This window comes from Ambystoma mexicanum, chromosome 2p, assembly GCF_040938575.1.
Source record: "Ambystoma mexicanum isolate Mex_15411 chromosome 2p, UKY_AmexF1_1, whole genome shotgun sequence".
Lineage (NCBI taxonomy): Eukaryota > Metazoa > Chordata > Amphibia > Caudata > Ambystomatidae > Ambystoma > Ambystoma mexicanum.
In genome coordinates this window covers 222945989-222969424 of record NC_090923.1, presented here as the reverse complement: position 1 = coordinate 222969424, position 23436 = coordinate 222945989, and the positions used below count along the sequence as shown (strand labels likewise).

Genomic DNA, 23436 nt, shown 5'->3' with positions numbered 1-23436 from the left:
CTCTTTCCCTTTCCCCCTGGACTCTGGCATTGACCAGGTACCTCTTCCAGTCTGAATCAGACCAATATGTTATATTTGAAAAGTCGCTGTATCCTTTCGACGGCTTGGGGAATGAAGTTGTTTGATAGTTGTTCTACAGGGACTCCCCTGTGCCTTGTTGTTTTTAGGTTTGCAATTTCCTGCATCCTACCATTCCCCTATACGGTTTCTCAAGGGTGTATTTTCCCCAAGGGCGCTTCTGCGCCGAAGTCCAAACTGCACCTTCACCCGGTAGCAATGTTCAGTAGTCCTACTGAGGGGCCCATCAAAACATTATATGGTGGCAGTGATTTTTCCCTCCCAGATCACTTGTTGGACTCTAGGCGTCCTTTCCTCCGACCTCTGTTTGCCTCGTGCGAGAGCTTTGAATTTTTTGAAGTTTGCTTCCACCTGTGGGATATATTGACCTGTGCTTTACCGCATCACTTTGCTGCATTTGTGCAAGACCCAGCAAAAGGGCTGTGCTAGCTCCTGTGCGCACCAATATCTCAAAACTAAGTTTTTAACAACCAAAAAGAATGCTGCATCATCCTGCCACCCACATTTCAGGCAACAGGGGACACACTGCAGGAGCATGCCAGCGTGCACTGAAACGTATACATGGAATTAAGAAAATTGGCATCATTGCTTTGCTGAAAACCCCAAAATTTCCTTTCAAAATGAAACCTTTTTCACTCTTTGTAAAAGCTGCTTTGATGCTAAATCCATCCATTTACTATGAAACTGCTGTGATTGAAAAGGTCCTGCCATGCCCAGGAGAAATCAATGATTTTTAGCCAAACCGGGCCCGATTCCGAATGACGGGACGTGTCAAAAGTAAAGTAACTAAGAACTCTGCTTTTACCCGCACGGGAAAGCACGCGTATTTCTCCACAATGTATCAAACATCAGCTGTCTTCAAAAGAACTCGCACATTCAAAGAAAAATTACTTTAGCTACAAGATCATTGTGGAAATCTGAGTGAGCTGCCCAAAACCGAATTAAGGAAAGAAATATCGGCTTGCACCATGTGTGAAAATAGGCTTACAAAATATGGAAAAACAAATGCCTGTGTTACGGTACCCTGGTAAATAAGTTTTTCTTGTCTAAAGGGGTTTGTTACCGGGGAGAATATATCGCATGTTATTTGATGTAACAGGCTTATTTAATTCTTGATTTTAAGATCAATAGTGAAAGATGTTAAACCCATGATGGCTTGAGTTACCAAGTTGAAAAATAGGTTGTCTGCCAAAAGGGCTATATCCCCAGCAGATCCTGCCAACCCACTGATAAGGGCGGAGCAGACTTTTGTCTGTTGGAACCCAGGACAATGCAGTTCTCAGGGAAGGAAGCCTAAAACTTCAATCAGGCTGAAGGAACCCCCTCATCCTGCTTGAAAGGAAATGCAAGTTGGTGTCAGCTGGAAATAAAATGACAAACCGTGACTCCGATTTGTTCTAAAGACTATTCCATAAGGAAACTTTTAAAGACTTTGAACTCTGCAGCCAAAATTGGTAACCATGTAGAATTTTCACAGTATAAAAGTACATTTGTGGCCTTTAGTTTAGAACTTGGTAGAATGTCGTGACGCCAAGGGGACATAAATGGTGATCTATGTGGAATTACCAGAAAAGCATCCATGTTGCAAATGTAAAATGTTGTACATATCTTCCTTATGACAATCCCCACTCATGTGTAAAGTTGTAGAATTTGGAGAAATGTAAATCCCATTGAAAAGTGCGAACAACTGGTAGTGGAGCGAAACCAGGCCTTATGGACTGGGGCTTTGGATTGAAATGTGAGGGGGAGGGGGAATGTAACCTGTGTATCTGATTTACTAAAAAGTTGCAATTGTGTAAATACGTGGTTGTGGCAAAATTAGGCTTCTGGACACTGTAAATATCACCCCATAAACATGATATTTTTCTGAGATCCAAACAGCAAAGAGCTAGGCAGAGACTCTTACTCTTTCCCAATCCTATTGTTAGAGGCATGTGTAGTAAAGCCTGCCCCTGTCATATAATGTGATGTCACCTGGCATTATAAATTAGAGCCCCTGACCACACACAAACGCACTGATTCCTGACTTCTACGCCGGCGTCCTGTTCCTGTCTTCTTGCATTTATCCATCTAAACTCCAGATCCCAACCACAAGGCCAAGCATTGCTGATCCTGCTTCAGCTGGGCCTCGATTCTAAAAAAATAATCCCAATAACCAAGGGAAACGCAGCAGTGTTTTGGGAAGCATCCTGAATTAACCTGTCTTGCTGCTCACTAAATGTATGCCTGCTGCAAACCTGCCATCCAGCTGATCTATAGTATCCAGTAACCAGAATTGCCAGTCAAGAAGAACTATCCTTTGGTATCTAGTCCCTGCCCCGCTGATTTTGTCCGGCTGTCCTTTGTTAGACCAGATCCGTGTGGTGACCCGAGCGCTGACTCAAGCGCTGACTGTCCAAAATCTAAAAACTAAAGTGGACTGTGGGTATCAATAGGAACCATAGTATACCTTTCATTGCCTTGTTTTGTTCCATCCCAATCTCAAAGTCATCCTATACTTATCCTGATAACTTGTAATATTGGTATAAGGTGTGCATCGCCTGATTGAAATCCTTAACAAACCCAGGCGTTTAATGTGAAATGGAGCAGTGTCCCCAACGGGAGGGTAAAGTTCTCACCTTTTATTCTAAATGCAGCCCCACTCTGGCTCGGCTGTAGTGAATTGCCTGCCACCCTGTGTCATTACTTAGGCTGCAGCTCAACAGATTCAACTCCGCAGGGATCCTCTGTTGGAGAGCCGAAATCCTGTTTTACCACACTGTCCCGCCTTATAAAAGCTATCGGAGCACATTCCATCAATGCCACCGATCTCTGCCTTGCTCTCTGCGTCGTCACTCAAATTTGGCACAGCGTCCCTCCTCAGAGCTAACTGCCGAAAAGCGCCTCACAAGGGAGATCGCCTCACAGACCAGGATCTTTCTACAGTCACACTGATGCTGTATTAGCCGAAATCTTGGAGTTTTATGGCGAATCCCACAGGAGAAAGCTTCTTAAACTCGACTCTGCCACTATGAAGTATGATATGTCATGTGTGTTTTTGGTGGTTAGTCCTAGAGCAGTAATATCAATTAAGGGTCTGCTACGTGCTGCAAGGGCTCTTTGAATGGGAACAGAAATGTTGTAAGGTGACTGAAGTGTGGAGCTTATCGGCAGCGGTTTAAGGAGCCTAGCGGTACAGGGGTGCCAAAGCCTGTGGATTGGGCTTGGAGGGCACATTGCAAAGCAGGATAGAAGCCTGAAGCTTTGAGATTCACACTGGAAAAGCATAAGCGGCTGTTTGGGGCTAGACCGCAAGAAGGCTAGTGTGAGATCTCTCCATCCGCTATGCCCATTTGTGGGCAGTTATTGTGCATTCGCTGGAGAAATTAATTACCTGCCATGGACCTAGAGCATGGTTCTGCAACCTTCAGATCGCCACATGGTTCGGACAACTCCTAACCAATCTGATGAGGCATCCTTGGAGACTTGGTCCACAATATCTAGAACACTGCATGTTGTTGTGGCCTGACCTAAATGATGTGCACTTTCATATGTTCAACCTTCTAGATCACCAACTACACTCATGGTTAGAGATCAGTTCCACGTTTGTGTACTTATTTCAGCGTAATGTCTGTGCTAATGTTTTCTAACAATGTTATGGCTCTTCTGGTAGAATTACTTCTGTTCATGTTAATGGTCTTGTGTGTGTGTGTGAGAATAAAGTTTTTCATTTTGCTTGTAATTGTATTTATTGTCTGTAATTCTAGGGGGAATGTCTTTAATTGACTAAGGGCTAGGAGGGACTAAGGGATAACCGGCAGATTATTTTTTGGAAATCCTCATTACTCAGTCTGTCTATTCGCTCGCCTCCCCCACACTCCATACTAGGAGATAATGGTGGTGGAAGGGTTACTTCTTAAGTTACAGCATGATTTGCGAGGATGTGTAAAACCAACCGGATCTCGACCTGGGCAGGCAGAGTATGTGCTTCAGTTTATGCAATCCTGACAGGAAACTAAAGGACTGGTTTGTTAGCACTTGCTGTTGGATCATTCTTAAGCTAGGTGTGTACTGTCCTGTGTTTACACAAGGATATCTGGAACAGTCTGCACAGTACAAGCCGTTTTCTTGTGCAGGCCTGATTAAGAAAGGGCCTCTCTTTGCTTGTACAACTGCCATTTCCTTTGGTGGTCTGATTCAGGGACCTCTAATTGCCACTTTTGTATGCTTATTTTCACTGTCTCTTAAATGCAGTCTCCTCTATGAATTTTAATATAACAAAAAAGCCCTCTCGTTTCTGCCATAGATGGTATCTTTGAATTTATGTTATGTTAAGAAACCAGCTTATTACCTGGGAAGGAAACCGTTCGTAGGGTTGTTGAGCTCAAACATTACTTCCATTTTCTATGTGCAGTGGGCACACATTTAGGAAGCAAGCTCTGGATTTGTAACTTTGTGCATTTCTACCACTTTTAAATGATGAATGTGCATCATGTAAAAGTGGAGTAAACATGATGGTATATGGGTACATTCATATATGCTGTTGAAAAGTGGGATGCTGCCTAGTAATCCTAGGATAGCTTCCTGCTCCCCCAAGACAAAACAATCCGTTAGTAACTAAAATTGCATTACTACTTCAATCAAATTCACCTAAGATGGGTAAATAACCCATTTCTGTGTGTTCATGTAATTTTTTGCTAGCCAATGGTATGGTTTTCGACTCCATATGTGAATGCCAGAGTTTCTGCATTGCCCCGGAGTGTGTAGGTGTCAGTGGTACTAACTGAAGAGTGCTTATTTACAGATGGCAACCTGTTCCATCAAATCCTGAAATTACCTTCACAACACTGCACAAAACCTCTCGTGCTCAGTAAGACTGGATTTATTCTGTGCATTAGCATGTCGGCCTCATTTAGTTTAGATTTTTCTGGGGAGGAAGTAAAATGAGTGGCGCAAACAAATCAATTTTTGTTGTGTGGATTTTTTTATTTTTTATTTTTTTTATATTTAAACCCCACTCTGGAAATACGATTACTGATAAACCTGGAGAACAGCCCAGCAACTCTAGTCCACATCTATGTATTTGTCCATTTTGGCTGATCAATGTTTGCTATCTATCATGAAAGGGGAGTACGTTTATATCAAACCCTTTACATCTTGGCACCGTTCAGCATCTTGACTCGCCCAAATGCTCTGATTTGTAGACTGAGGTTTTTATTTTTAGTTGGTGAACTATACAGCAAAGGTTGGTGAAAATGGGGGGAACTGGCTAGGATTGGTGAGGCAATATTTTGGGCTATTATAAATTTCGTCCCATTGGACGCTCTGTGTAAATTCTGTATGCTTAGATTTGTGTTAAAGCTCTCGAACATCCAAGCTTCAGTGTTGTGTAGAAATGTGTTGATCATTTGAAGCCACAGAGTCTTTAGCTAGTTCACACTTCCCCACCCCATACTAACTTCATGCCCTAAGCAGCCAGTTTTGCTGCATGATTCCTAGGAGCAGAAGATGCAAGTCATATGGGGTTGTTATAGTGCTTGTTTATTCTTAACACTTTTAAATGTTTGTTTCAGTTCAAACCTTAACATCAATGATGTCCTGGGGAACTATTCCTTAACTCTGATTGATGCGTTGGACACACTAGCGGTGAGTTGAACTGCATATACTTCAAAAATAATTAAAGCTTTCTTTTTAGAGTTGGGTCTGGCATGTGTGATCCAAGCACTACCAACTTGCTCATTTTGAATGTAAGTGTTTCTGTAAGCTAGGCTTTCTTTTCCCATCACAGGACCTGGGCATGTCGGTTGTTTAATTTGGCAACCTCGGTTCGTCTGTTTTATCTAAGGAAATGGTGTTCTGTGCCTGTTGGGCTAGTTGAAGGTTCATTCCATCATGTGTGCCTTCCATGTAACTGTTAGGTACATGTCATGTTTGATATCAATTTGTTAGATTATGATAAATATGAACTGAACTACACAGCCAGTGTGGAACGAAAGTCTCCTGTCTTGGTGTGAGACAGGAGACTTTTGTTCCGCACTGGTGGTGTAATTCAGTTCATATTAATCAGCTCGCATTTCCCCCAAAAAATGCGATGTCAATACAGGAAACATTTAAAGCTTGGAAGAAGACCATTGGTCGAAACACATTTTGGCTGTTTTCAATCCCATTACATGTGATCATAATCTCACAAATTGTATTTGTGCAGTGTGGTTGTGTAATTCCCTGAATTGTTAGTCTTTGGATTTCTTGGCCAGAGGATCTAGCTTGACACAACTACCTGCAGCAGTTGCATTTTACCGTTACCTTAGTTGCATATGTTAATGTATAACCAATCCTCTTATATATAATTTCCCTCACTGGCAGACCTAACAAGCAGAGGGGGGGGGGGCGGGTACAGTCAAAGGCAAGGTGGAGGGCCTGGCAATAACCAGCCAAACGCGGACTTGGTGAAGATGCGGCTGCGCGCCAGGATGACGGAGCTAGAGCTAAGGGAAGAAGATGTGATGCGAACGATGCTCGATTTAGAAATCGAGCGAGGAGAAACCATGTCGGAATACTGTCTCAGAGAAATGGCAGGAGAGACCCTGACGCAAGTTGAGGAGAAGGTGCAGGCCATTTTCCATCTTTTCAAAGCTGAAGGAGGCAAAGCGGTGCAACTAAAGCAAGCGCACAGAGCTGGAAGACCCTATGGAAACTGCCCATGCTCTATAGTAGCCAAATCTCTGAGATACAGGGATAAGACTGGGGTGCTGACCAGGGCGAAGCAGCGCAAAGAAGTGGTCTTTGAGGGATCAAGGGTGACACTATATCAGGACTTGTCTAATCAATACTCTCCAGGTGAAGGGATTGCAGACACCTCATGAAATGGCTACAAGAGAAAGGCATCTGATACAGATGGGGGTACCTGTTCTCACTATAGTTCGACGTGGAAGCAATGGATTATCTAATAACCTTGGCAGATGAGGCAGAACAAGCCCTGTGCCACCTCACCTCAGACATGGAAGTTGAACTAAAGGACCCTGATAGACCGGCCACGAATGGGGACAGGCAATTGCCAAACCCGGGCCCACAAAGGAAGAGAAGTCAAACGGGGAGAAAATATATACGCCTGAATGGCCCGTCGCCGCGCAGGACCCCCACGAGACTGAAGCAGCAGCAGGATTGCAGAACCTCCTGAGGGACCGCTAATGGCCAAGTGGATTAGGGTATCCCCAGGTGGGATGGAAAGGTACTAAGAAAAAGTGCTGGAAGGAGGGGATCCCCTTTACTCCAAGTTGGACATCTGTGGGGGGGAAAAAAGAGTTTCAGCAACTTTTTCAGCACTTTTCTGGTTATCTTTACAATTTGTTATAATGTTCATTGGGGTGTTTAACAGGGAGATGATCCTCAGGGTAGCATGTGTCCGTCAAGATAATAGTAGACTCTGTCCCATACTGAATGGGAGAAGGTGGGAGTTAGTTGAGGATGGAGTGGAAGGGCGAGTAGCCGGGATGATGGGTACAAATTGAAGGGTGCAGGAGTCTGGTTGTGGGTACCTTAAATGTAAAAGGACTAAACTCTCCAATAAAGGGAACCCTAGTGGCAAGGGAATTTCGTAATGCCTCACTGAACATATTATTCTTGCAAGAAACATGCTCGGTGACTGTGGGGAAGAGCGAACTTTAAGTTTGAGGGGCAGGCATTGGACCGGTCCACTTGGCTGGTAAACCGGGGTGGGGTGGGGTGGGGATGACCCCTACATGAGCAATGCTGATGGTGTGTAGCAACTAAACTTATAGAGGGACGGCTGCTTGTGATACAGGGCACCCTGGAGGGGGGGGGGCGGGTGGTGCTGGCCAGTTTATGCCCCTAACTTTGGGCAGGCAAGATTTATACAGAAAACAGACTCCATACACGCGCTGGCAGCAGAGTTGTATATCATTGGGCGGGGACTTCAACTCCTGGCCGAATTAAGTATTGGACATGAAAGCAGCTGGACAGGATGGGACTGCAGGAAAGTTGGAAAGACTAGGGCATCTGGGGTGGCCAATTGAATGTGTGGCCTAGTGGAGGTTAAAGCTTCCGAGAGCAGAGGGGGGGGAATCCAGCTTCTTCTCCGCACCGCATACAACATACTGGATAGACAGAGAAAGAGAGGAGAGCTTTTGGCAGGGAAGAAGAGTACTTCTGTTTTGGTAGAGTTTAACATCCGAGAGTGTGAAACCATCCCATAATTAATGGCAGAGAGATGGTTAGAAATTTTGATAGATCAGAGGAGAGTTCAGGAAAACAGAAGATGTGGGTGTCGTCCATGACGAGTTGGTACGAGAACCCAAAGGAGGAGATAGTTCCCCAAGAGCAGAAGTGGAGCGGACCCACGACAGAGCCTTGGGGAACACCAACAATTAAGAGTGAGTTTAGAGCTGTTGTTGCTCCCGGAGAATTGGCAAGGTAGGAGCCAGGCAAGGGCTCGATCGCAAATATCTATCAAGTGTTATTAGGCTTGTTAGCCCAACTTCTGGGGCTGAGAAAGGGAAGTATTGCAAGGAGTTTGAAAAATTAACATCCCTTCCGTTTTATGACCTGATGGTGGTGTATTGAGCTAGCAAAGGCTGAAGCTGATGGTAAGGCTGGATGTGTACATGGAGGGTGACGGTTTCCTCGACACCTGCTGGCAGGGTTCAAGTTGGCACCCGCCAGACCTTGCATGAGGAAGAGTGCGATAGTCCCAGCTCCATATGCTCCTCATGGCTTCAGTAGTACAGGTTCATTGTGGGTAGTTGGTGCCCAGTGGGGATGCTAGCTGAGCTTCCATTGGAAGTACTGTGCCATATAGGGAATGGAAGACATCTGACCAAGGGGTAAGGGCAATTCAACCTCAACGCAAACTTCTGACAGGACACATCAGCAGTGAAGGGCAGTGGAGGAGAGCCTGCACTATTTAGACTCCATTTTGTTTAAAAATTCTAAACCATACACCACACTCTAGCCCTATCCCGGGTCTTGGATGTTGGCCCATCGTGTGTAGGGTTTAAGAAAACCAACCATAACTTGTCTCAAACCAACAAATTGTCTACTTTAAGCCTGTCATCCAATGCATTATAACCCTCCTATTAACCTTCACAGATGGTATTTTACGTGTGGGGGATCTTGTATTCTCCGATTTATTCTAATCCAGGTGATCTTGATCAAATATCTATCTTCCTCTGGTTTGTTTTGCCTAGCTGATGAATCTGGCAATGCGTCCTAATAAAAGAAGCTCTATACTAACATTTTGATAATTCGTGTCAAGTTGGTGTCTTTGGTAGGTACAAGTCTATCTGGATCCTAATCTCTGCTCTCTGACTTTACCAACGAAACCTTGTGCGAATCACCAACTTTTGTGCGTTCCCCCATCTTCAATTTCTTCCTGTCAAAAGTAAGATCTTCAGTTCACATTAGTGAGGCACACTAACTTTTCCATGTACAGTAGCAGGCAGGAGTGGGCACGTAGGGTGCAAGTCCTGCCTTTAAAACTGATGCTAGATTGACTGTCTTTTATTTGATTACATATGTCATGTGTAATGTTGGTCACGTCTGTCCTGCTGTAATGTTAACCCTACATTCCAAGGGTTAACAAGTATGACTATTTTCCACAAACCTGGCTCCTTGGTTGAGCTATATTTTGAGCGCCTGCGGGCATGGCTGAACAATTAGTGCACTTCTAGAAACCTGGCCTCTGCTTTCCATTCTGGCTTTTTGCTCTTGTTGGATTCAGGCAAAGGCCACTTGGTGCTGAAACCAAAAAGATAAAATTCTACTTCGTAATTCATCTACTTGTATGGCTATAGCTAAGCCATCTCCTATCTTTCAGGATGTAACTTGATTTGTTGGTGGGGGGAGGGGTGGGAAGGTGGAAAGGTGACCGTGGTTTTCGTCTCCAGAGAAAATCGTGTCATAGGTCTGTAGTTGGTCAGTAGCAGCCCTTAACAATTTCATGTGCATTGCAGATTGAGTAGCCACTGAAGTTCATGGAGTGTCATTTTTTCTTTGCTCCTTCCTACTTTTGTAGTCACTGGTAATTCTTGATGTGAATTATTTCCTCTGCAGAAAATGCTTACTGTGTGGTATTTCTTAATGTAATGTAAATCCTTCATTGTCTGGTAAAGGTATCGGACCACTCTTGTCTGCTATCGTCTCACAATCTGCCTAGAATTTTCATATGGCAGGAGATGGTATACGTTCCAGGAAAGCAATGAACATACCTTACGAGGGTTAAGAGTTGCTTTTGGATGCCAACCATTCCAAATGTAACTAAATTGGACTCACTAGATCGGGTATTTTTGGGTTCAGCATCCTGCAAAGGAGTCTTGGGTAGGTCACTGTCAACATTGCTTCAGTAATATTATTTTATTAGCATAAGTATACATTTTGTGTGCTAAATAGAGCAGGGTTTTACCTCCCAGCCCAACCTGAAGGTGCCTGTTTTAAGTATGGGGGAAATAACCCCAGAGTAACTGTCCTTTTCATTGTTATTGAATAGGTCATGGGAAATTCCTCAGAGTTTCAGAGAGCTGTTAAGTTGGTGATTGAGACTGTGTCATTCGACAGAGATTCAACTGTGCAAGTTTTTGAGGCGACCATTCGGTACGTAAACACAAGTGTTTTTATTATTTTTCTTGTCAAATCCGACTGAACTTGTGTTAAAATATTTAACAACCAGAAGGGGTTTGAGTGTATGCAAATATTTCTATGAATGCTCTGAGAGATCTGCACTGATTTCGCAACTCCCTTTCTCCCTAGGCCTTGGTCATTTAAAGTTGTTCGACTGTCACTTGCGAACTTCAATCTACAGTAGCTTTAAATGGCTCTCTTAAGGATACTTTTCTGCCTATGTACTTGTCATGTAGGCTTCAGTGTGTGCAATTGACCAAGTTATTTTTGTACTTTTTCAATTTAGCTTTCTTTGAAACAATTGTTTTTTGTTTTGACAGAATTCTGGGAAGCCTTCTTTCTGCCCACATCATCATTACAGACTCCAAGCAGCCTTTTGGGGATATGACCATTAAAGACTATGATAATGAGTTACTTCATATGGCCCATGATCTGGCAGTTCGACTCCTACCTGCTTTTGAAAACACAAAGACTGGAATGCCGTACCCACGGGTGAGTATTTTGCTGGCCACCTCATGCCATTAATGTGGTGGTATCCTGCTGTGTTGCTTGGAAGAAAGTATTCATCCAAGTGACGGAGAGCAACTTGTGAAACAAGATGGTATTCATTATATTTGTGTGCAATGAACCTACCTCCTTTGGAGCATGCTGCTGACCTACGTGCTTACTGCCTATTGAACAGGTATTTGCAGCTGTAATCATGGTTTGCAGGTCAATGCTTCTGATTTGCTTTTGTATAGCCCTTAAATAGCCACTGATTCATCTAACCCATGGAGAGAAACGGTCTGATGTACTGAATTATGACTATTTTGTGGGAAATCCGCAAAGTGCCAAACCCTCAATCTCCATATTGCCCTTTGACGGTTCCAAACATTCCTACTCATGTGGCCATGCTCTTAAAGGATACTGGTTTCACTTTTGGGATGCTTGTAGTTCAGTCTCATTGGTGTTGATGTAATAGCGTTGGCGATCATTTCTGCTCTGTTTTTGGAGTAAGAGTGACACGATGATGAGGTGGGAGGCAACCTAGTCAATAGCACTTTGCTGTATTTATTTATTGTATTGGCAGGGGTCCAAAGGAGAGGGTAGTGGCCCACTATACCAAAAATAGCAGAGTAATCCAGGAGGATTAGGCTAGGATAGCATTTATTATGTTGAACGGAGCTTAGAAAATGCCAGTCAGCAGTGAGGGTAGTTTCAGTGGAATGGCAGCTGTAGAAACCAACCTGGAGAGGATCACAGCAGTAGTTTTTGCCGAGTTAGGTGGAGATCCTGTTGAAGACCAGCCCTTGAATTGTAGAGAAGCAGTTAAGGAGAGGTACAGCCCACTAGTAAGTGGGATATTTTGGGTCCTCCAGATTCGTAGGATAGTGGCTCCCTTGATCCAGTAAGGAATTATCTCTAGAGAAAAAGCGATGTTAAAAAAGGGAACCGGTGAAGAGCACAAGATCTTTGATCATCTGCACTCAAAACATGTCACCTATGGTACAAGAGGGGACATGTCTGTCCTCAGGAGTGTTCTAGCTTAGTGGAAAAAAGCGTAGGTATGAAGTGGTGTGGATGGCTGATGGAGAAAATACTGGAGGCCTTTATGGATGCTCGGCCTCAGTGAATCTTAGTTTACGAACAGTGATGAGCTAGTAGGCTGGAAGTGAGAGCACTCTATTCCTCTAGGTGGTTCTTTGGAAAAGAATCTGAATTGCCCACATGATCGTATGACCAGACGCATCTGTTTTCTGATGAGATGGAGGAGGCCAGTGGCCCCCTTTCGCAAGGAAAAATGTTGTGTGATCCTTTGTTTGTGGGTGTTCAGACCTTTGCTTTACCCTACTTTCCACTAGCTATATGCATCCCGTTATTTTTTTTTATTTTTTTTTCCTTGGTAAGAGATCTTTGGCAGCGGCCAACCTTGACAGGCACTCCTAATTCTTCAGTATAGTACATTTTGTATAGGTCTGGCCAACTCTTTAAATGAGGAATAGCTCAATGCGATTTTTCCATTAATGTTTGACCATACTACAGCTCACATTCAGTAGAGACCTCTAGACCTACAAGCTTTAAAAGACGAACACCAGGCCCAGTAGCACTCTGCGCTTCTCGTAGACTTCCATCCAACTTGTGCCTAATAACTTTCTGATACACTGACACATGCATATTGCCACAAGCACCTCCTCTCGAACCCCACCCCCACAATGGAATTCTTATTTCTGTCTGAGGCAGTACACTGCCATTTATTTAAGAAATACAAGGTTTAAGCATGGATACAGCCCACACATACTGCTAAAGTCATGTCGGTGCTTTCATTCATTGCCCAGTACCCTGGAGAGGTTCAGTGGAATTGCGTACTGCTTCTGGTTTTGCAATACAACCTAGCATGTGTCCAGAATTCTCAGTTTGGCAGCCTCTGCAGGCAAACCTATTCTCTCCTCGAATGTTAGTTACATGAGTGGTGAGACTTTCCATATGTTTGTATCAAAGAATGGAAGTACACTTGCTAGTCTTTGCTTGTCTCGTAAGTAAGCAATTCAAAACCTTGGAGAGTTTCTGATTAGCTTAAAAATATTACAGCTTTTCTTGGTTCTTGTTTTTGAAAGAGACCAGAGTGCTATACGTTCTTGGCGGAGCCATGTGCCCCAGCAAGTTACAGTGCTCTGATCAAGGGTCTAGGGCATGCCTTTTGTTGCGTATTCTACTACTGTTACACACCTGCCTTAAACTTCTGGGATTTGTTGCTTGATTATAGGCTAGTTCATGCCATTTTACACGCACACTGAAGACAAAATTAAAGTAATATTGGGTATTTGAATATGGATGGGCGTAATTTTAGGGGAGACACATGTTTGTCCCCCCAACTTTCATGGCACACCATTTTGTCCCCATTCATTTGGCTGGGGCACCTTTTCTTCAGATGGCATGCCCCCCCAAACATTTTCAGCAAAGTTACTCCACTGCGAATATGTATTTGTTCATGTGTAACCCGTTCTGTGCGTTAGGGTGGTAGATGTAGTCTTGACGCTAAAGTGTTGAACATGAAATCTAGAAACCTGGTATCCAACCCAGGCCACGCTAATTTGTTGAAACCATGTTGGTCTGAGCAAACCTCCTAAATCTTTCAGTGCCTAGAAATGGGTGCTGTATAATGTAGCAATCTAAACTGCAGAGTCTCTGGCGGATAGCCCAGGTGCAATGTGCTCGCCTTGGAAGCAAGACAACGTGGAGAAACACAGGTTCGATACCCGGGTCTGCGTTTAAAAACATCTGGGTATTAGGCGCGTTATAAATAACCTATCATATCAGTATGTTCTCCAAACGGTGTGCTCCTCCTCCTTCCTATCGCATCCTTCTTTCGGTCCGGGCTTAACTTAATCATCATCTTACTCATTGTACATTGCAACATGCTCATGATGTTCCTACTGCATTAAAATGTGCTGTCCCTTTGCTCACAAATATCTTGCACGCTTTGATTAGATGAGGCAACTTAGTCCTACAGCCCCTATTAAAGGGGACTCCAAGTCTGGTCCTTGCAACCACCTGCACCACTGAATCTCATTTACATAATCACTATGTAAATTGGTACATATTGTAGTCCTTTGATTCAAATGTGCTTTTGTGCACATTCTGGATACGTGGCTGGGTTTGACTCCTTGAGACTAAACTTGCAAACATTTGCCTTTTTGGATGTCTGACACTAATGGGTGTCCGGATAGTTTTCTCTGATTAGAAGAATAATTTTGATGGCCTTCTTACTGTCGGAGGGTGCTTGCTGTTTGGGATTTGAAACCCAATCTGAATTTGGCTTGCTAGAACTTGAACCAATGACTTTTATTAACTTTAGATTTTTTATTGGCATTTGAAACAAACCATGCCCAGGACCATCGGGACACATCTTAGACATCAAGTATGTCGTTAGTAAATATAACCGTTCCCCTTCCCTCCTCCGAAACCACCTCCCCAATAACAGTGGTTTCTTGTATGCCTCTCTTCATTGAACTTCTCGATTGTGGCTCTCCCTCTTATGGCGACTCTGCCCCTCTCCCCTTCCTCTGACAGGGTATTCGCCCCGCATTTTGTTTCTTTTTTTCAGTTCTGAACTGGTATCCACACCACCTTGTATTGTGGCACATGCCAAGGCTCCCTCCCTCAGTGTACTTCCCATCCCCATTTCTGCCTCACACCATACCATGCTGCTCAAAGTGCCCGATTCATCATTCACCATGGCCGCCCGCTTGTCCATTAAATTGTTTTTTACTTTTGAGAGCCGTTCTTCTTTGTTGGGAATCGTTGGGCTCTTCCACTTCTGTGCCATTGCTACCCTCCCTGCTACCACATTCTGGGGTATCTATATATTCCGAATCTCTTGGTGGTACGCCCAGTAACATTGTCAGCGGGTCCTGTGGAAGTAATTCTTCCGTCACCTCAGCCATCCACCCTCGCAAGTTTTCCCAATATGCCTGAATCAGTGGGCAGTGCCACCGTGTGGGCCCTTGATCCTATGAGGCAGTACCCTGGGAACATTTTATATTATTTTGAGGGTCCCTGTGCCACCCCTGGAGTACCTTTTAAATGTATGCTCCATGTCGGCTGTAAAAAGGTTCCTGTGGAATGCTATTAATACCTTGCCCCATACCTCCTCCCCCGCTAGGTCATTCCAGTATTGTCGGAACACTCGTCTCTTGTTGTTGGTATTGATTACTTTATACAACTTGGAAAGCATCCCCCTCCTCAATGACTTTCTCAATGGGGGTAAGGGGTCTCTTGAAATGTTTCACCCATTTCTGATCACATAGGAGACTCTTCAGCCTCTGGTACTCCAATACTGTAATATGTCTGGACCCGGGGCCCCCACCACCTCTTCGTAACCCAGGAACTCACCTTCTCAGAATAATTAGCCCACCCTTTCCAAACCCCTCTCTCACTAAATGAGCCTTCCGGAATCCCCTATCCCCCAGCCTAATGCCTGGGCCCCATAGTGACACCATTGGTGAGGGCCACCTAGATAGATGTTCTGTTTGTGCGCCTCTCCACCACAGTACCCCTGGTGTGGGGTCATTGCGTAATCTAAACGGTATATCCTTTCTTGTGGCCCACAATAGATCACTCATTTTGAGAGGATGGGCATCCATGTCCTCCAGGTCGGTCCAATACGTACCCTTATCTTTCATGTGCTCCATGAGGACCCGGAGTTGTCGCCTTGTGGTAATGATGGAAGTCTGGATGGCCAAAGCCCCCTTCCTCCCTCGGGAGAGTGAGGACGACTCACTTGGTCCTCAAGGGCTTGCCTTACCAGATGAATCTCTGCACTTCTAATTGGAGATCTCTCAAGGTTTGCTCGGGGACATTCGTGGGGAGGGCTGTATATAGTTACAGCAGTCTCGGTAAGATGTTCATCTTAACTGTTGTCATGTGGCCTGTACCATGACAAAATCATGTTGCCACATTGGTTTAAATCTCTATATTTTTTTCTTTTTTTTTGTTCACCCATCTTTGCTCTCTCATTGTGACCTCTGCAATGAAGCTTAATAAATTGGTCTGAAAAAAGGCAAGAAATCGAAGGTATATTTAAAACCTGTCCTGCTCATCCTTTCTTTCTTCTCCACATCCCAAGACAGTGGGGCAGTGAATATCCGGGCTACTCTCTGGAAGAGGTCTGTCAAAAAAGCTTTGCTGAACAATCGCCCAAGGCTAGTTCCGAATGGCAACTAAATTGCAGTGTGTCTTTGCAAGTTTTCTTTAGAAGCCCTTATGCAACTGCTGAAGTCACTGTACATCTTGGATGGCAGTAGAAACTTTAGTCGCTACATTGATGGAATCACACCTTTCCGACACCTCTCAACTCATTATTGCTTATGACTTCTGATACATAATAGAAATGCTGCACAGTTTAAAAAGCTTGGTTAGCCAAATAGCCGATGCACTTGATAAACCTTTGCTAGAACTAGCCCAACCGAGAAGTGCGTACAAGTCCTTAACATCATGTTTGGAAAGCATTACTGCTTTGACAAAGACTGAACAGACCTCCAAGTATATTGGACAATTCAGAGTACATAATGTTAGCTATTCTGCTCAAATGAGTGTTGGAGAAAATGTCATCACTGGTCAGTCTAGCTATCCAGTGTTTAGTATAGATTTGCATCTGATCTTCCTAGCCTCCTTGGTGGGTGCTTTGAATCAGAGTTGATGGTGGTTGTTGGATGGAGTTCTAAGGTCTACCGAATTGAGGCAATTGGGAGGGTCGAAGCAAGCTCTACAAAACTTAGAAAAAAGCCTTAAGGCATTTCTTAATACATAATGATGTGGGTATAATTATTGTATTTTGACTGTATACTATTTTGACGACAGGAAATATTAAAAGCATTACCTGCAACTATAACGTACCACTGCTAGGAAATAAGATTTACATATAAATAACTGTATTTTGAATGGATTGTGTCATCCCACGTATTCCTCATCTTATGATGATCGTATCCCAGCTTCAGCTGCTTCGGAATTCTTTTTTTCACCCGGGGGCGCTGTGTTCGAGACCACGGAGTCGAAGACCCTCAAGGGCCGCCATCGGGCATCGACGTCATCCGCTGTTTAAAGGACTCGAGCAGCGCCCGTTACCTCAGTTCCGTTTTTGCGACGCAACTGCTTCGTGTTACGAGCGACGCATCAATAATTTCTTCAATGTCTTCGTCTTCAACTCGCTCCACACCCAAGACAGGGTTAACAAAATTCTGAAGTGTGGCAGGAAGATATCTATTACCGACCCCCATTGGAATTGCCGCTGGTGCCCCAGCCCAGACCATCGGGTTGATGAGTATGGGTCCTGTTAGTCCAGGTAAAATGAGCCTCTTAAGGAATGCAGAGGTAAGCTGATGGTGGGGGAGGAGAAATGGAAGTCTTAAAGACAAAAGGGTTCGGATGAATCAGATAGAAAATCTCGTCACGAGTCGAGGAGGTCAAGATCGGAAAGTCGCTCGAGGAAGTCTTCCTCGTCTTCGATGAAAAAGTCAATGACGCCATAGGTCTTCCTCGTCTGAAGAGAGTAACTTACCCTTCAAAGCACGATTCTCCCAAAAAATAGGAGGCTGAAAATATTTGAGAAAGCGACCCAGACACCCTCAAAGTTGCCACGTGGTGATCATGCCGCTACTCACTCTAAAAGTGACAGGGGAAAATCGAGATCCGAACACGCAAGTGTTGAAAGAGAATCGAGAGTGTCTTTGCGGGAAAGTCCCTTGACGCCTCACTCTAAGTCTAAGCCTCCGGTGCATAAATTGGGGCTAAAGGAATCTGAATCAACGCCGAATCCAAAACTCGACTCGACACCGTCGACTACCATAGCGTTGAGACCGATGACAAAAATGACGTTGACACTTGTAGCTGTATCGGAACCTCCTTCAACAGCATCAAAGCCCCTTTCAAGGCCTTCTCTAATACTAAGACCCAAGTCGACGCCATTTTCCATGCCTAGACAAATTCCACCTTCTTTGCCAGGAAAAGGCTTTCCACCCTCAAACTAGACATGGAAGTTTACTTCCATGTCATCTATTTACGAGGAACATTGCTCCTGAAGAGAAAGTCACTCCAGCTGGAGTCAGATTTGGGGCCAGAGAGGTCCCTGAAGAAATGGTGGACCCACAATCAAAGATAACAGACCTTTGTGATTGCCTACAAAATGGCAGTGGCTTAGACACTTCACCTGAAGTGGATTTTGAAAAACCAGACCCTACAGATCATGCTGATCCTAGTTATAGAAATCTTATGGGAAGGGTCATTGATTTTATGGGTTCGAAAGCAGCTTCCCCAGATTTTGACCAGGATGACATGACTGAAATCCTGAGTGAGGGTCCCTTAAAAGATCCTGTTTTACCATTCCTTAAGGCTTTACAAAAAAGGATAATGGCAAATTGGAATAATCCCGATTAGATTCCAGCAGTAAATGAACTGGTACCAAAATATAGGCCAAACATATCAGATTCTGAGCATTTATCCAAGCATCCCTCTCCCAAGTGTCGTGTTCAAGCTGCTACCTCCACTAGCTAGTTGGCTTACCCATCAATACCACCAGGCTGGGACGATAAAGTTGATGCTTGGGCCCGGAAAGCTTTTACTTTGGGCAGCATGGCCCTGAAATCAACTAATGTCACTTGCACATTAGCAAGATTTACTTATACCCTGCGGGGCTGCATGTCTTCAGAGGCTGAACGCATCACGGAAGGTGAAGAACTGGATGGTTTCCTGGCTATAGTGAAGGATGGTAAAGGGGCTATGGAGGAATGCCTTCAGTCCGGATTGGACACACTGGATAGTATAAGCAGATCCATGGCTTCTAGCACGGTCTTGCGCGGATTCGCATGGCTAAGAATCTGGTTTGGCACCTGATGTGCAGTCGAGATTACTTAATATGCCCTTTGCTGGCTTGAGGTTGTTTGGCAGCAAGGCGGACGAGAGCTTGGAGAAGCTGAAGACCTTGCAAGCGGCAGCAAAATCCCTCAGCGCCGCTATAAGACAACCTCAACACTTATGCAGGCTTCTCTTCCGGGTGGAGTCGCCACTTTTATTTCTCTTTTGGAAGAGGGAGGGGGCAGGCCAGTCACAGAGGCCAACAAAGAAAACCTTTTCGTGGTGGAAAAGGGAGAGGAGCTAGATCAGCCACAGCAGCGGCTACTACCTCCTCGGCCACTGCTGCAAAGCCACTTTGAGGTCTGTCTTAACCCATAAAACCCTGGTGGGAGGCAGAATCACTCAGTATCTGGACGAATGGTGGGGCATTACGTCAGATGCCTGGGCACTAGAGATACTGACCCATGGTTACTGTGTTCCTTTTCATCAAAGACTTCAACATCATCCACTGTGAGCCAACTCTGTAAACATTCCAGACCCACTCCTTGTGCAGGAGATTTTAACCCTGCTAGAGAAAGGTGCAATACAACATGTACCTGTAGCAGAGGGGAACACGGGCTGGTACTCCCCATATTTTCTCATCCCCAAAAAGGACGGAGGGTTGAGACCCATCTTGGACTTGAGAAGCTTCAACAAGTTCCTCAGGAAGGACAAGTTCCTCAGGAAGGACAAGTTAAAGATGGTGACCCTTTCTCAGATCCTTCAGGCTGTTCAGCTTCAGGACTGGCTGGTTTCATTGGACCTTCAGGATGCTTACTTTCATGTGCCAATCCATCTCAAGCCCAGGAAGTACCTGAGGTTCGCACTTGGTGGTTTTCATTATCAGTTTCGGGTTCTACCATTTGGGCTAACCTCTGCCCCGAGGGTTTTCACCAAACTGATGGCAGTGGTGGCAGCAAGTATCACAAGAAAGGGGGTTCACGTCTACCCTTAGCTGGACGATTGGCTAATCAGGGCGGGTTCATCCGAATGAGCCCAGGAACATCTGGCCTTGACCTACCACTTTTTACAGAGTCTGGGCTTCTCCCTCAATTACAAGAATTCACAAATGATTCCAAGCCAAAAACTCCAATTCATCGCAGCAATCCTGGACACTTCCTCAGGGAAAGCCTCGCCTCCTGAGGATCGAGCTCACCACATTCTGCAGATGGTAATGAAATTTTAAAATGCCCAACATCTACCAGCATTCAATTTTCTAAGGTTGCTAGGCCTCATGGCATCCTGCATTTCTCTGGTGGCAGAGGCCAGATTGAGGATAAAATCTCTTCAGTGGGCCCTCAGGACTCAATGGTCCCAGTTTTCAGGGGAGATGTCAGACCTTCTACAAGTCCCGACCAAAGTGGCTCAAGATCTCCTATGGTGGGCTTGCAAGGAGAATATCCTCAAAGGGCAACCTTTTTGGCAACCATGGCCGGAGATAACAGTAGTGACAGACGCCTCGCTCACGCGGTGGGGAGCCCATACCAACGATCTGACAATCGGCGGTCGTTGGTCTCCATCAGAGTCCAAACTACATATCAGCCTTTTGGAGCTGAGAGCAATCAGACTAGCGCTGAAGGCTTTTCTACCCTCTGTACAGGGAAAGAATGTCCTGATAATGACGGACAACAGTGGCCATGTACTACCTCAACAAAAGAGGAGGCGTAGGATCACTCCCACTTTGCAGAGAGGCAATGCAGCTCTGGTTCTGGGCAATGCAAGAAGGAATCTCTATCGGAAGTTCACCTAGCCGGAGAGCTAAACACAGCGGCAGACGCTCTGAGCAGGCAGAGCAGAGTCTCCCACGAATGGGAGCTAGCTCAGGAAGTCCTTCAAGAGATCTTCGCCCTTTGGGGAACCCCTCAAGTGGATCTGTTTGCGACCGGCTCCAACCGGAAGTGCGAACTGTATTGCTCAAGGAAAATTCTACCAAGAGGAGCTCTAGGGGACGCGTTCGTAGTGGACTGGGTATTTCCACTTCTTTGCGCGTTTCCTCCAGTCCCTGTGATTCCTCATGTAATCGGGAGGTTGAGAAAGTTCAGGAAAACCATGATCCAAATTGCCCCAGATTGGGCCAGGAGGACGTGGTAACAGGACCTTCTGGACATGTCCATCTGCCCTCAAATACGTCTTCTACAAAGAGGATCTTCTCCTGCACGAGGAATGTCTGGTTCTCCATCCAGTGGTCAAGACACTCAGCCTTTATGCATGGTTTCTGAGAAGCTAAGATATAAGGATTGGGACCTCCCGGATGAGGTAATGGGGATTTTGCTTTTGGCCAGAAGGCCAGCAACAAAATCCCTGTACCGTGTCGTTGGAACAAGTTAGGTAACTGGTGCAGGGATAAGAATGTGGATCCATTCTCTTTGTAATACTCAAAAGTACTTTCTTTTCTCTTACACTTAGCCAATTTGGGGCTCCAAAAGTTGAAACGATAAAAGGTTACTTGGCAGCGCTGTTTATCTTTAAGCGCTCCTCGGAAGAGGTGTTTTTTTTTTTTTTTTAAATGCCTTTAGTCATTCAATTCTTGAAAGGGTTGACAAATGTATACCCTCAACACCTTTTCAGGTGCCCATCTGGGATTAAATCTAGTCTTAAAATTTCTCTTGTGTGCTTCTTTCGAGCCTTTTCATTCTTGTCCATTAAGACTCCTCGCTTTCAAAACAATTGTTAGTGGCTATAACATCAGCCCGCAGGGTAAGTGAGTTGCAGGCACTGTCTTGTAAGCTTCCTCACACTATTTTCCATAGGGACAAGGTTATTTTAAAAGTCAAGCCATCATTGTTGCCTAAAATGGTGTCCGATTTTCATCCGTCACAAAAGATTGTCTTACCTTCCTTTTATCCTCCACCTCACCCTAGTAAGGAAGAGGAAAGGTTGCATAGACTGGACCCAAAAAGGGCTCAGTTTCTAGATTTCCAGATTGGCAAATCTCCAACAATGAGACCAACTATTCGTTGGATATACTGGGCACAAATTGGGCCTTGCATTATCTAAACAAACTATCCAGATGGATAATTCTAGCAATCTCTGAATGCTATAAACTAGCTTGGAAAGAGCCTCCAGATGGATTAAAGGCTCATTCAGCCAGAGGCATGGCAACTTCACGGCCCTTCAGAGGGGTTTACCGGTGCAGGATATCTGTGATGCGGCCACCTGGTCGTCCATGCACACCTTTGCAAAGCATTGCTGCTTGGACCCTACTTCATACCAAGGAGGACTATTTGCAAAAGCTGTCCTTCATTCAGGCCTCAAATTGCCATTGCTATGGGAATCTGTCATAAAATGAGGAATACGTGGAAAGACACAATCCATTCAAAGAACTAGTTAGTTACCAATTATAACTTTCTTTCGATTGGATGTTCCTCCCACGTATTCCTCATCGACCCTCCCATCCTACCCCTCCGTACTGTTTACGCAAGTTGCACTCTTGACTTCCTTAAGACTTGAAGCCTAATCGGCTGATGCGACCATGAACACTGTAAAAACAACTGAGGTAACTGGCGCTGCTCGAGCCCTTTATACAGCGGATGACGTAGATGCCTGACGGCGGCCCTCGGGGCTTCGACTCCGCGTTCTCGAACACATCACCCCCCCTGGTGAAATTTCTTTTCTGAAGCTGGGATACGATTATCATAAGATGAGTAATACTTGGGAGGAACATCCAATCGAAAGAATTTTACAGTTGGTAAGTAACTTGTTCTTTACTCTACATGGGTACTCGGCTACTGTTGGTCTGCAGCCCACGTCACTCTCCATCCCAGCAGTCTTCTATACATCTGTGGCTTAAGTATAGGTGGTGTTAGTTGCAGGGATGTGGAAGGATTTTCAGAATTGGCAGTGAGGCCAACCTAGTTGAACAATGCTGTAGACACTTGGTCTAGCCAAACTCTCACAAAGTAATATAGGTAGTGCACTAAGATGGAATTCAGACTAGTGGCTGCTATGTTATATGTATACTTTACTCTCTGACAGTCAAAAGCAATTAAGTAAAGCCATGCACAATTGTAACTGTAAAGTTTCAAGAGAATGAAAAGCAATATATTACAGCCTCCCTTACAATTTATAAGGCAGGAACCAAACTTGCAGTCCTTACTTAAATGGGTAAGTAAGCTATTAATTGTCTCACAATGTTCGTACCTGATTTGTGGAGGACGAGGGAGCGACCAAAGTACAAAGTTCCCCTGCGCAAGTCTACAAGTGAATAAAACATGTCTTTTAAAAGCACTTCTTGGAGAAATCTGGTGAGCACAGTTGCGGGGAGGGAGCACAGTACTCTCTCACTTCACCATGGCAGAAGTTCTACTTTTGCCGGAATTGGGCCCTCTGACCAGGGCATATTCTCGACACTATTGTGTTTTATCGACTTGTACTGATCTG

At 44.7% G+C, this 23436-nt stretch overlaps 1 protein-coding gene across 1 annotated transcript in view; it reads left to right on the top strand.

Moving 5' to 3' along the window:
* EDEM1 (ER degradation enhancing alpha-mannosidase like protein 1) overlaps positions 1-23436 on the top strand; it is a 224568-nt gene that overhangs the window by 41798 nt on the left and 159334 nt on the right. The window contains exons 2-4 of the mRNA XM_069643495.1: positions 5631-5703; positions 10559-10662; positions 11010-11181. Coding sequence (XP_069499596.1) covers positions 5631-5703; positions 10559-10662; positions 11010-11181 — 349 coding nt within the window. The remainder of the gene's footprint in view (positions 1-5630; positions 5704-10558; positions 10663-11009; positions 11182-23436) is intronic.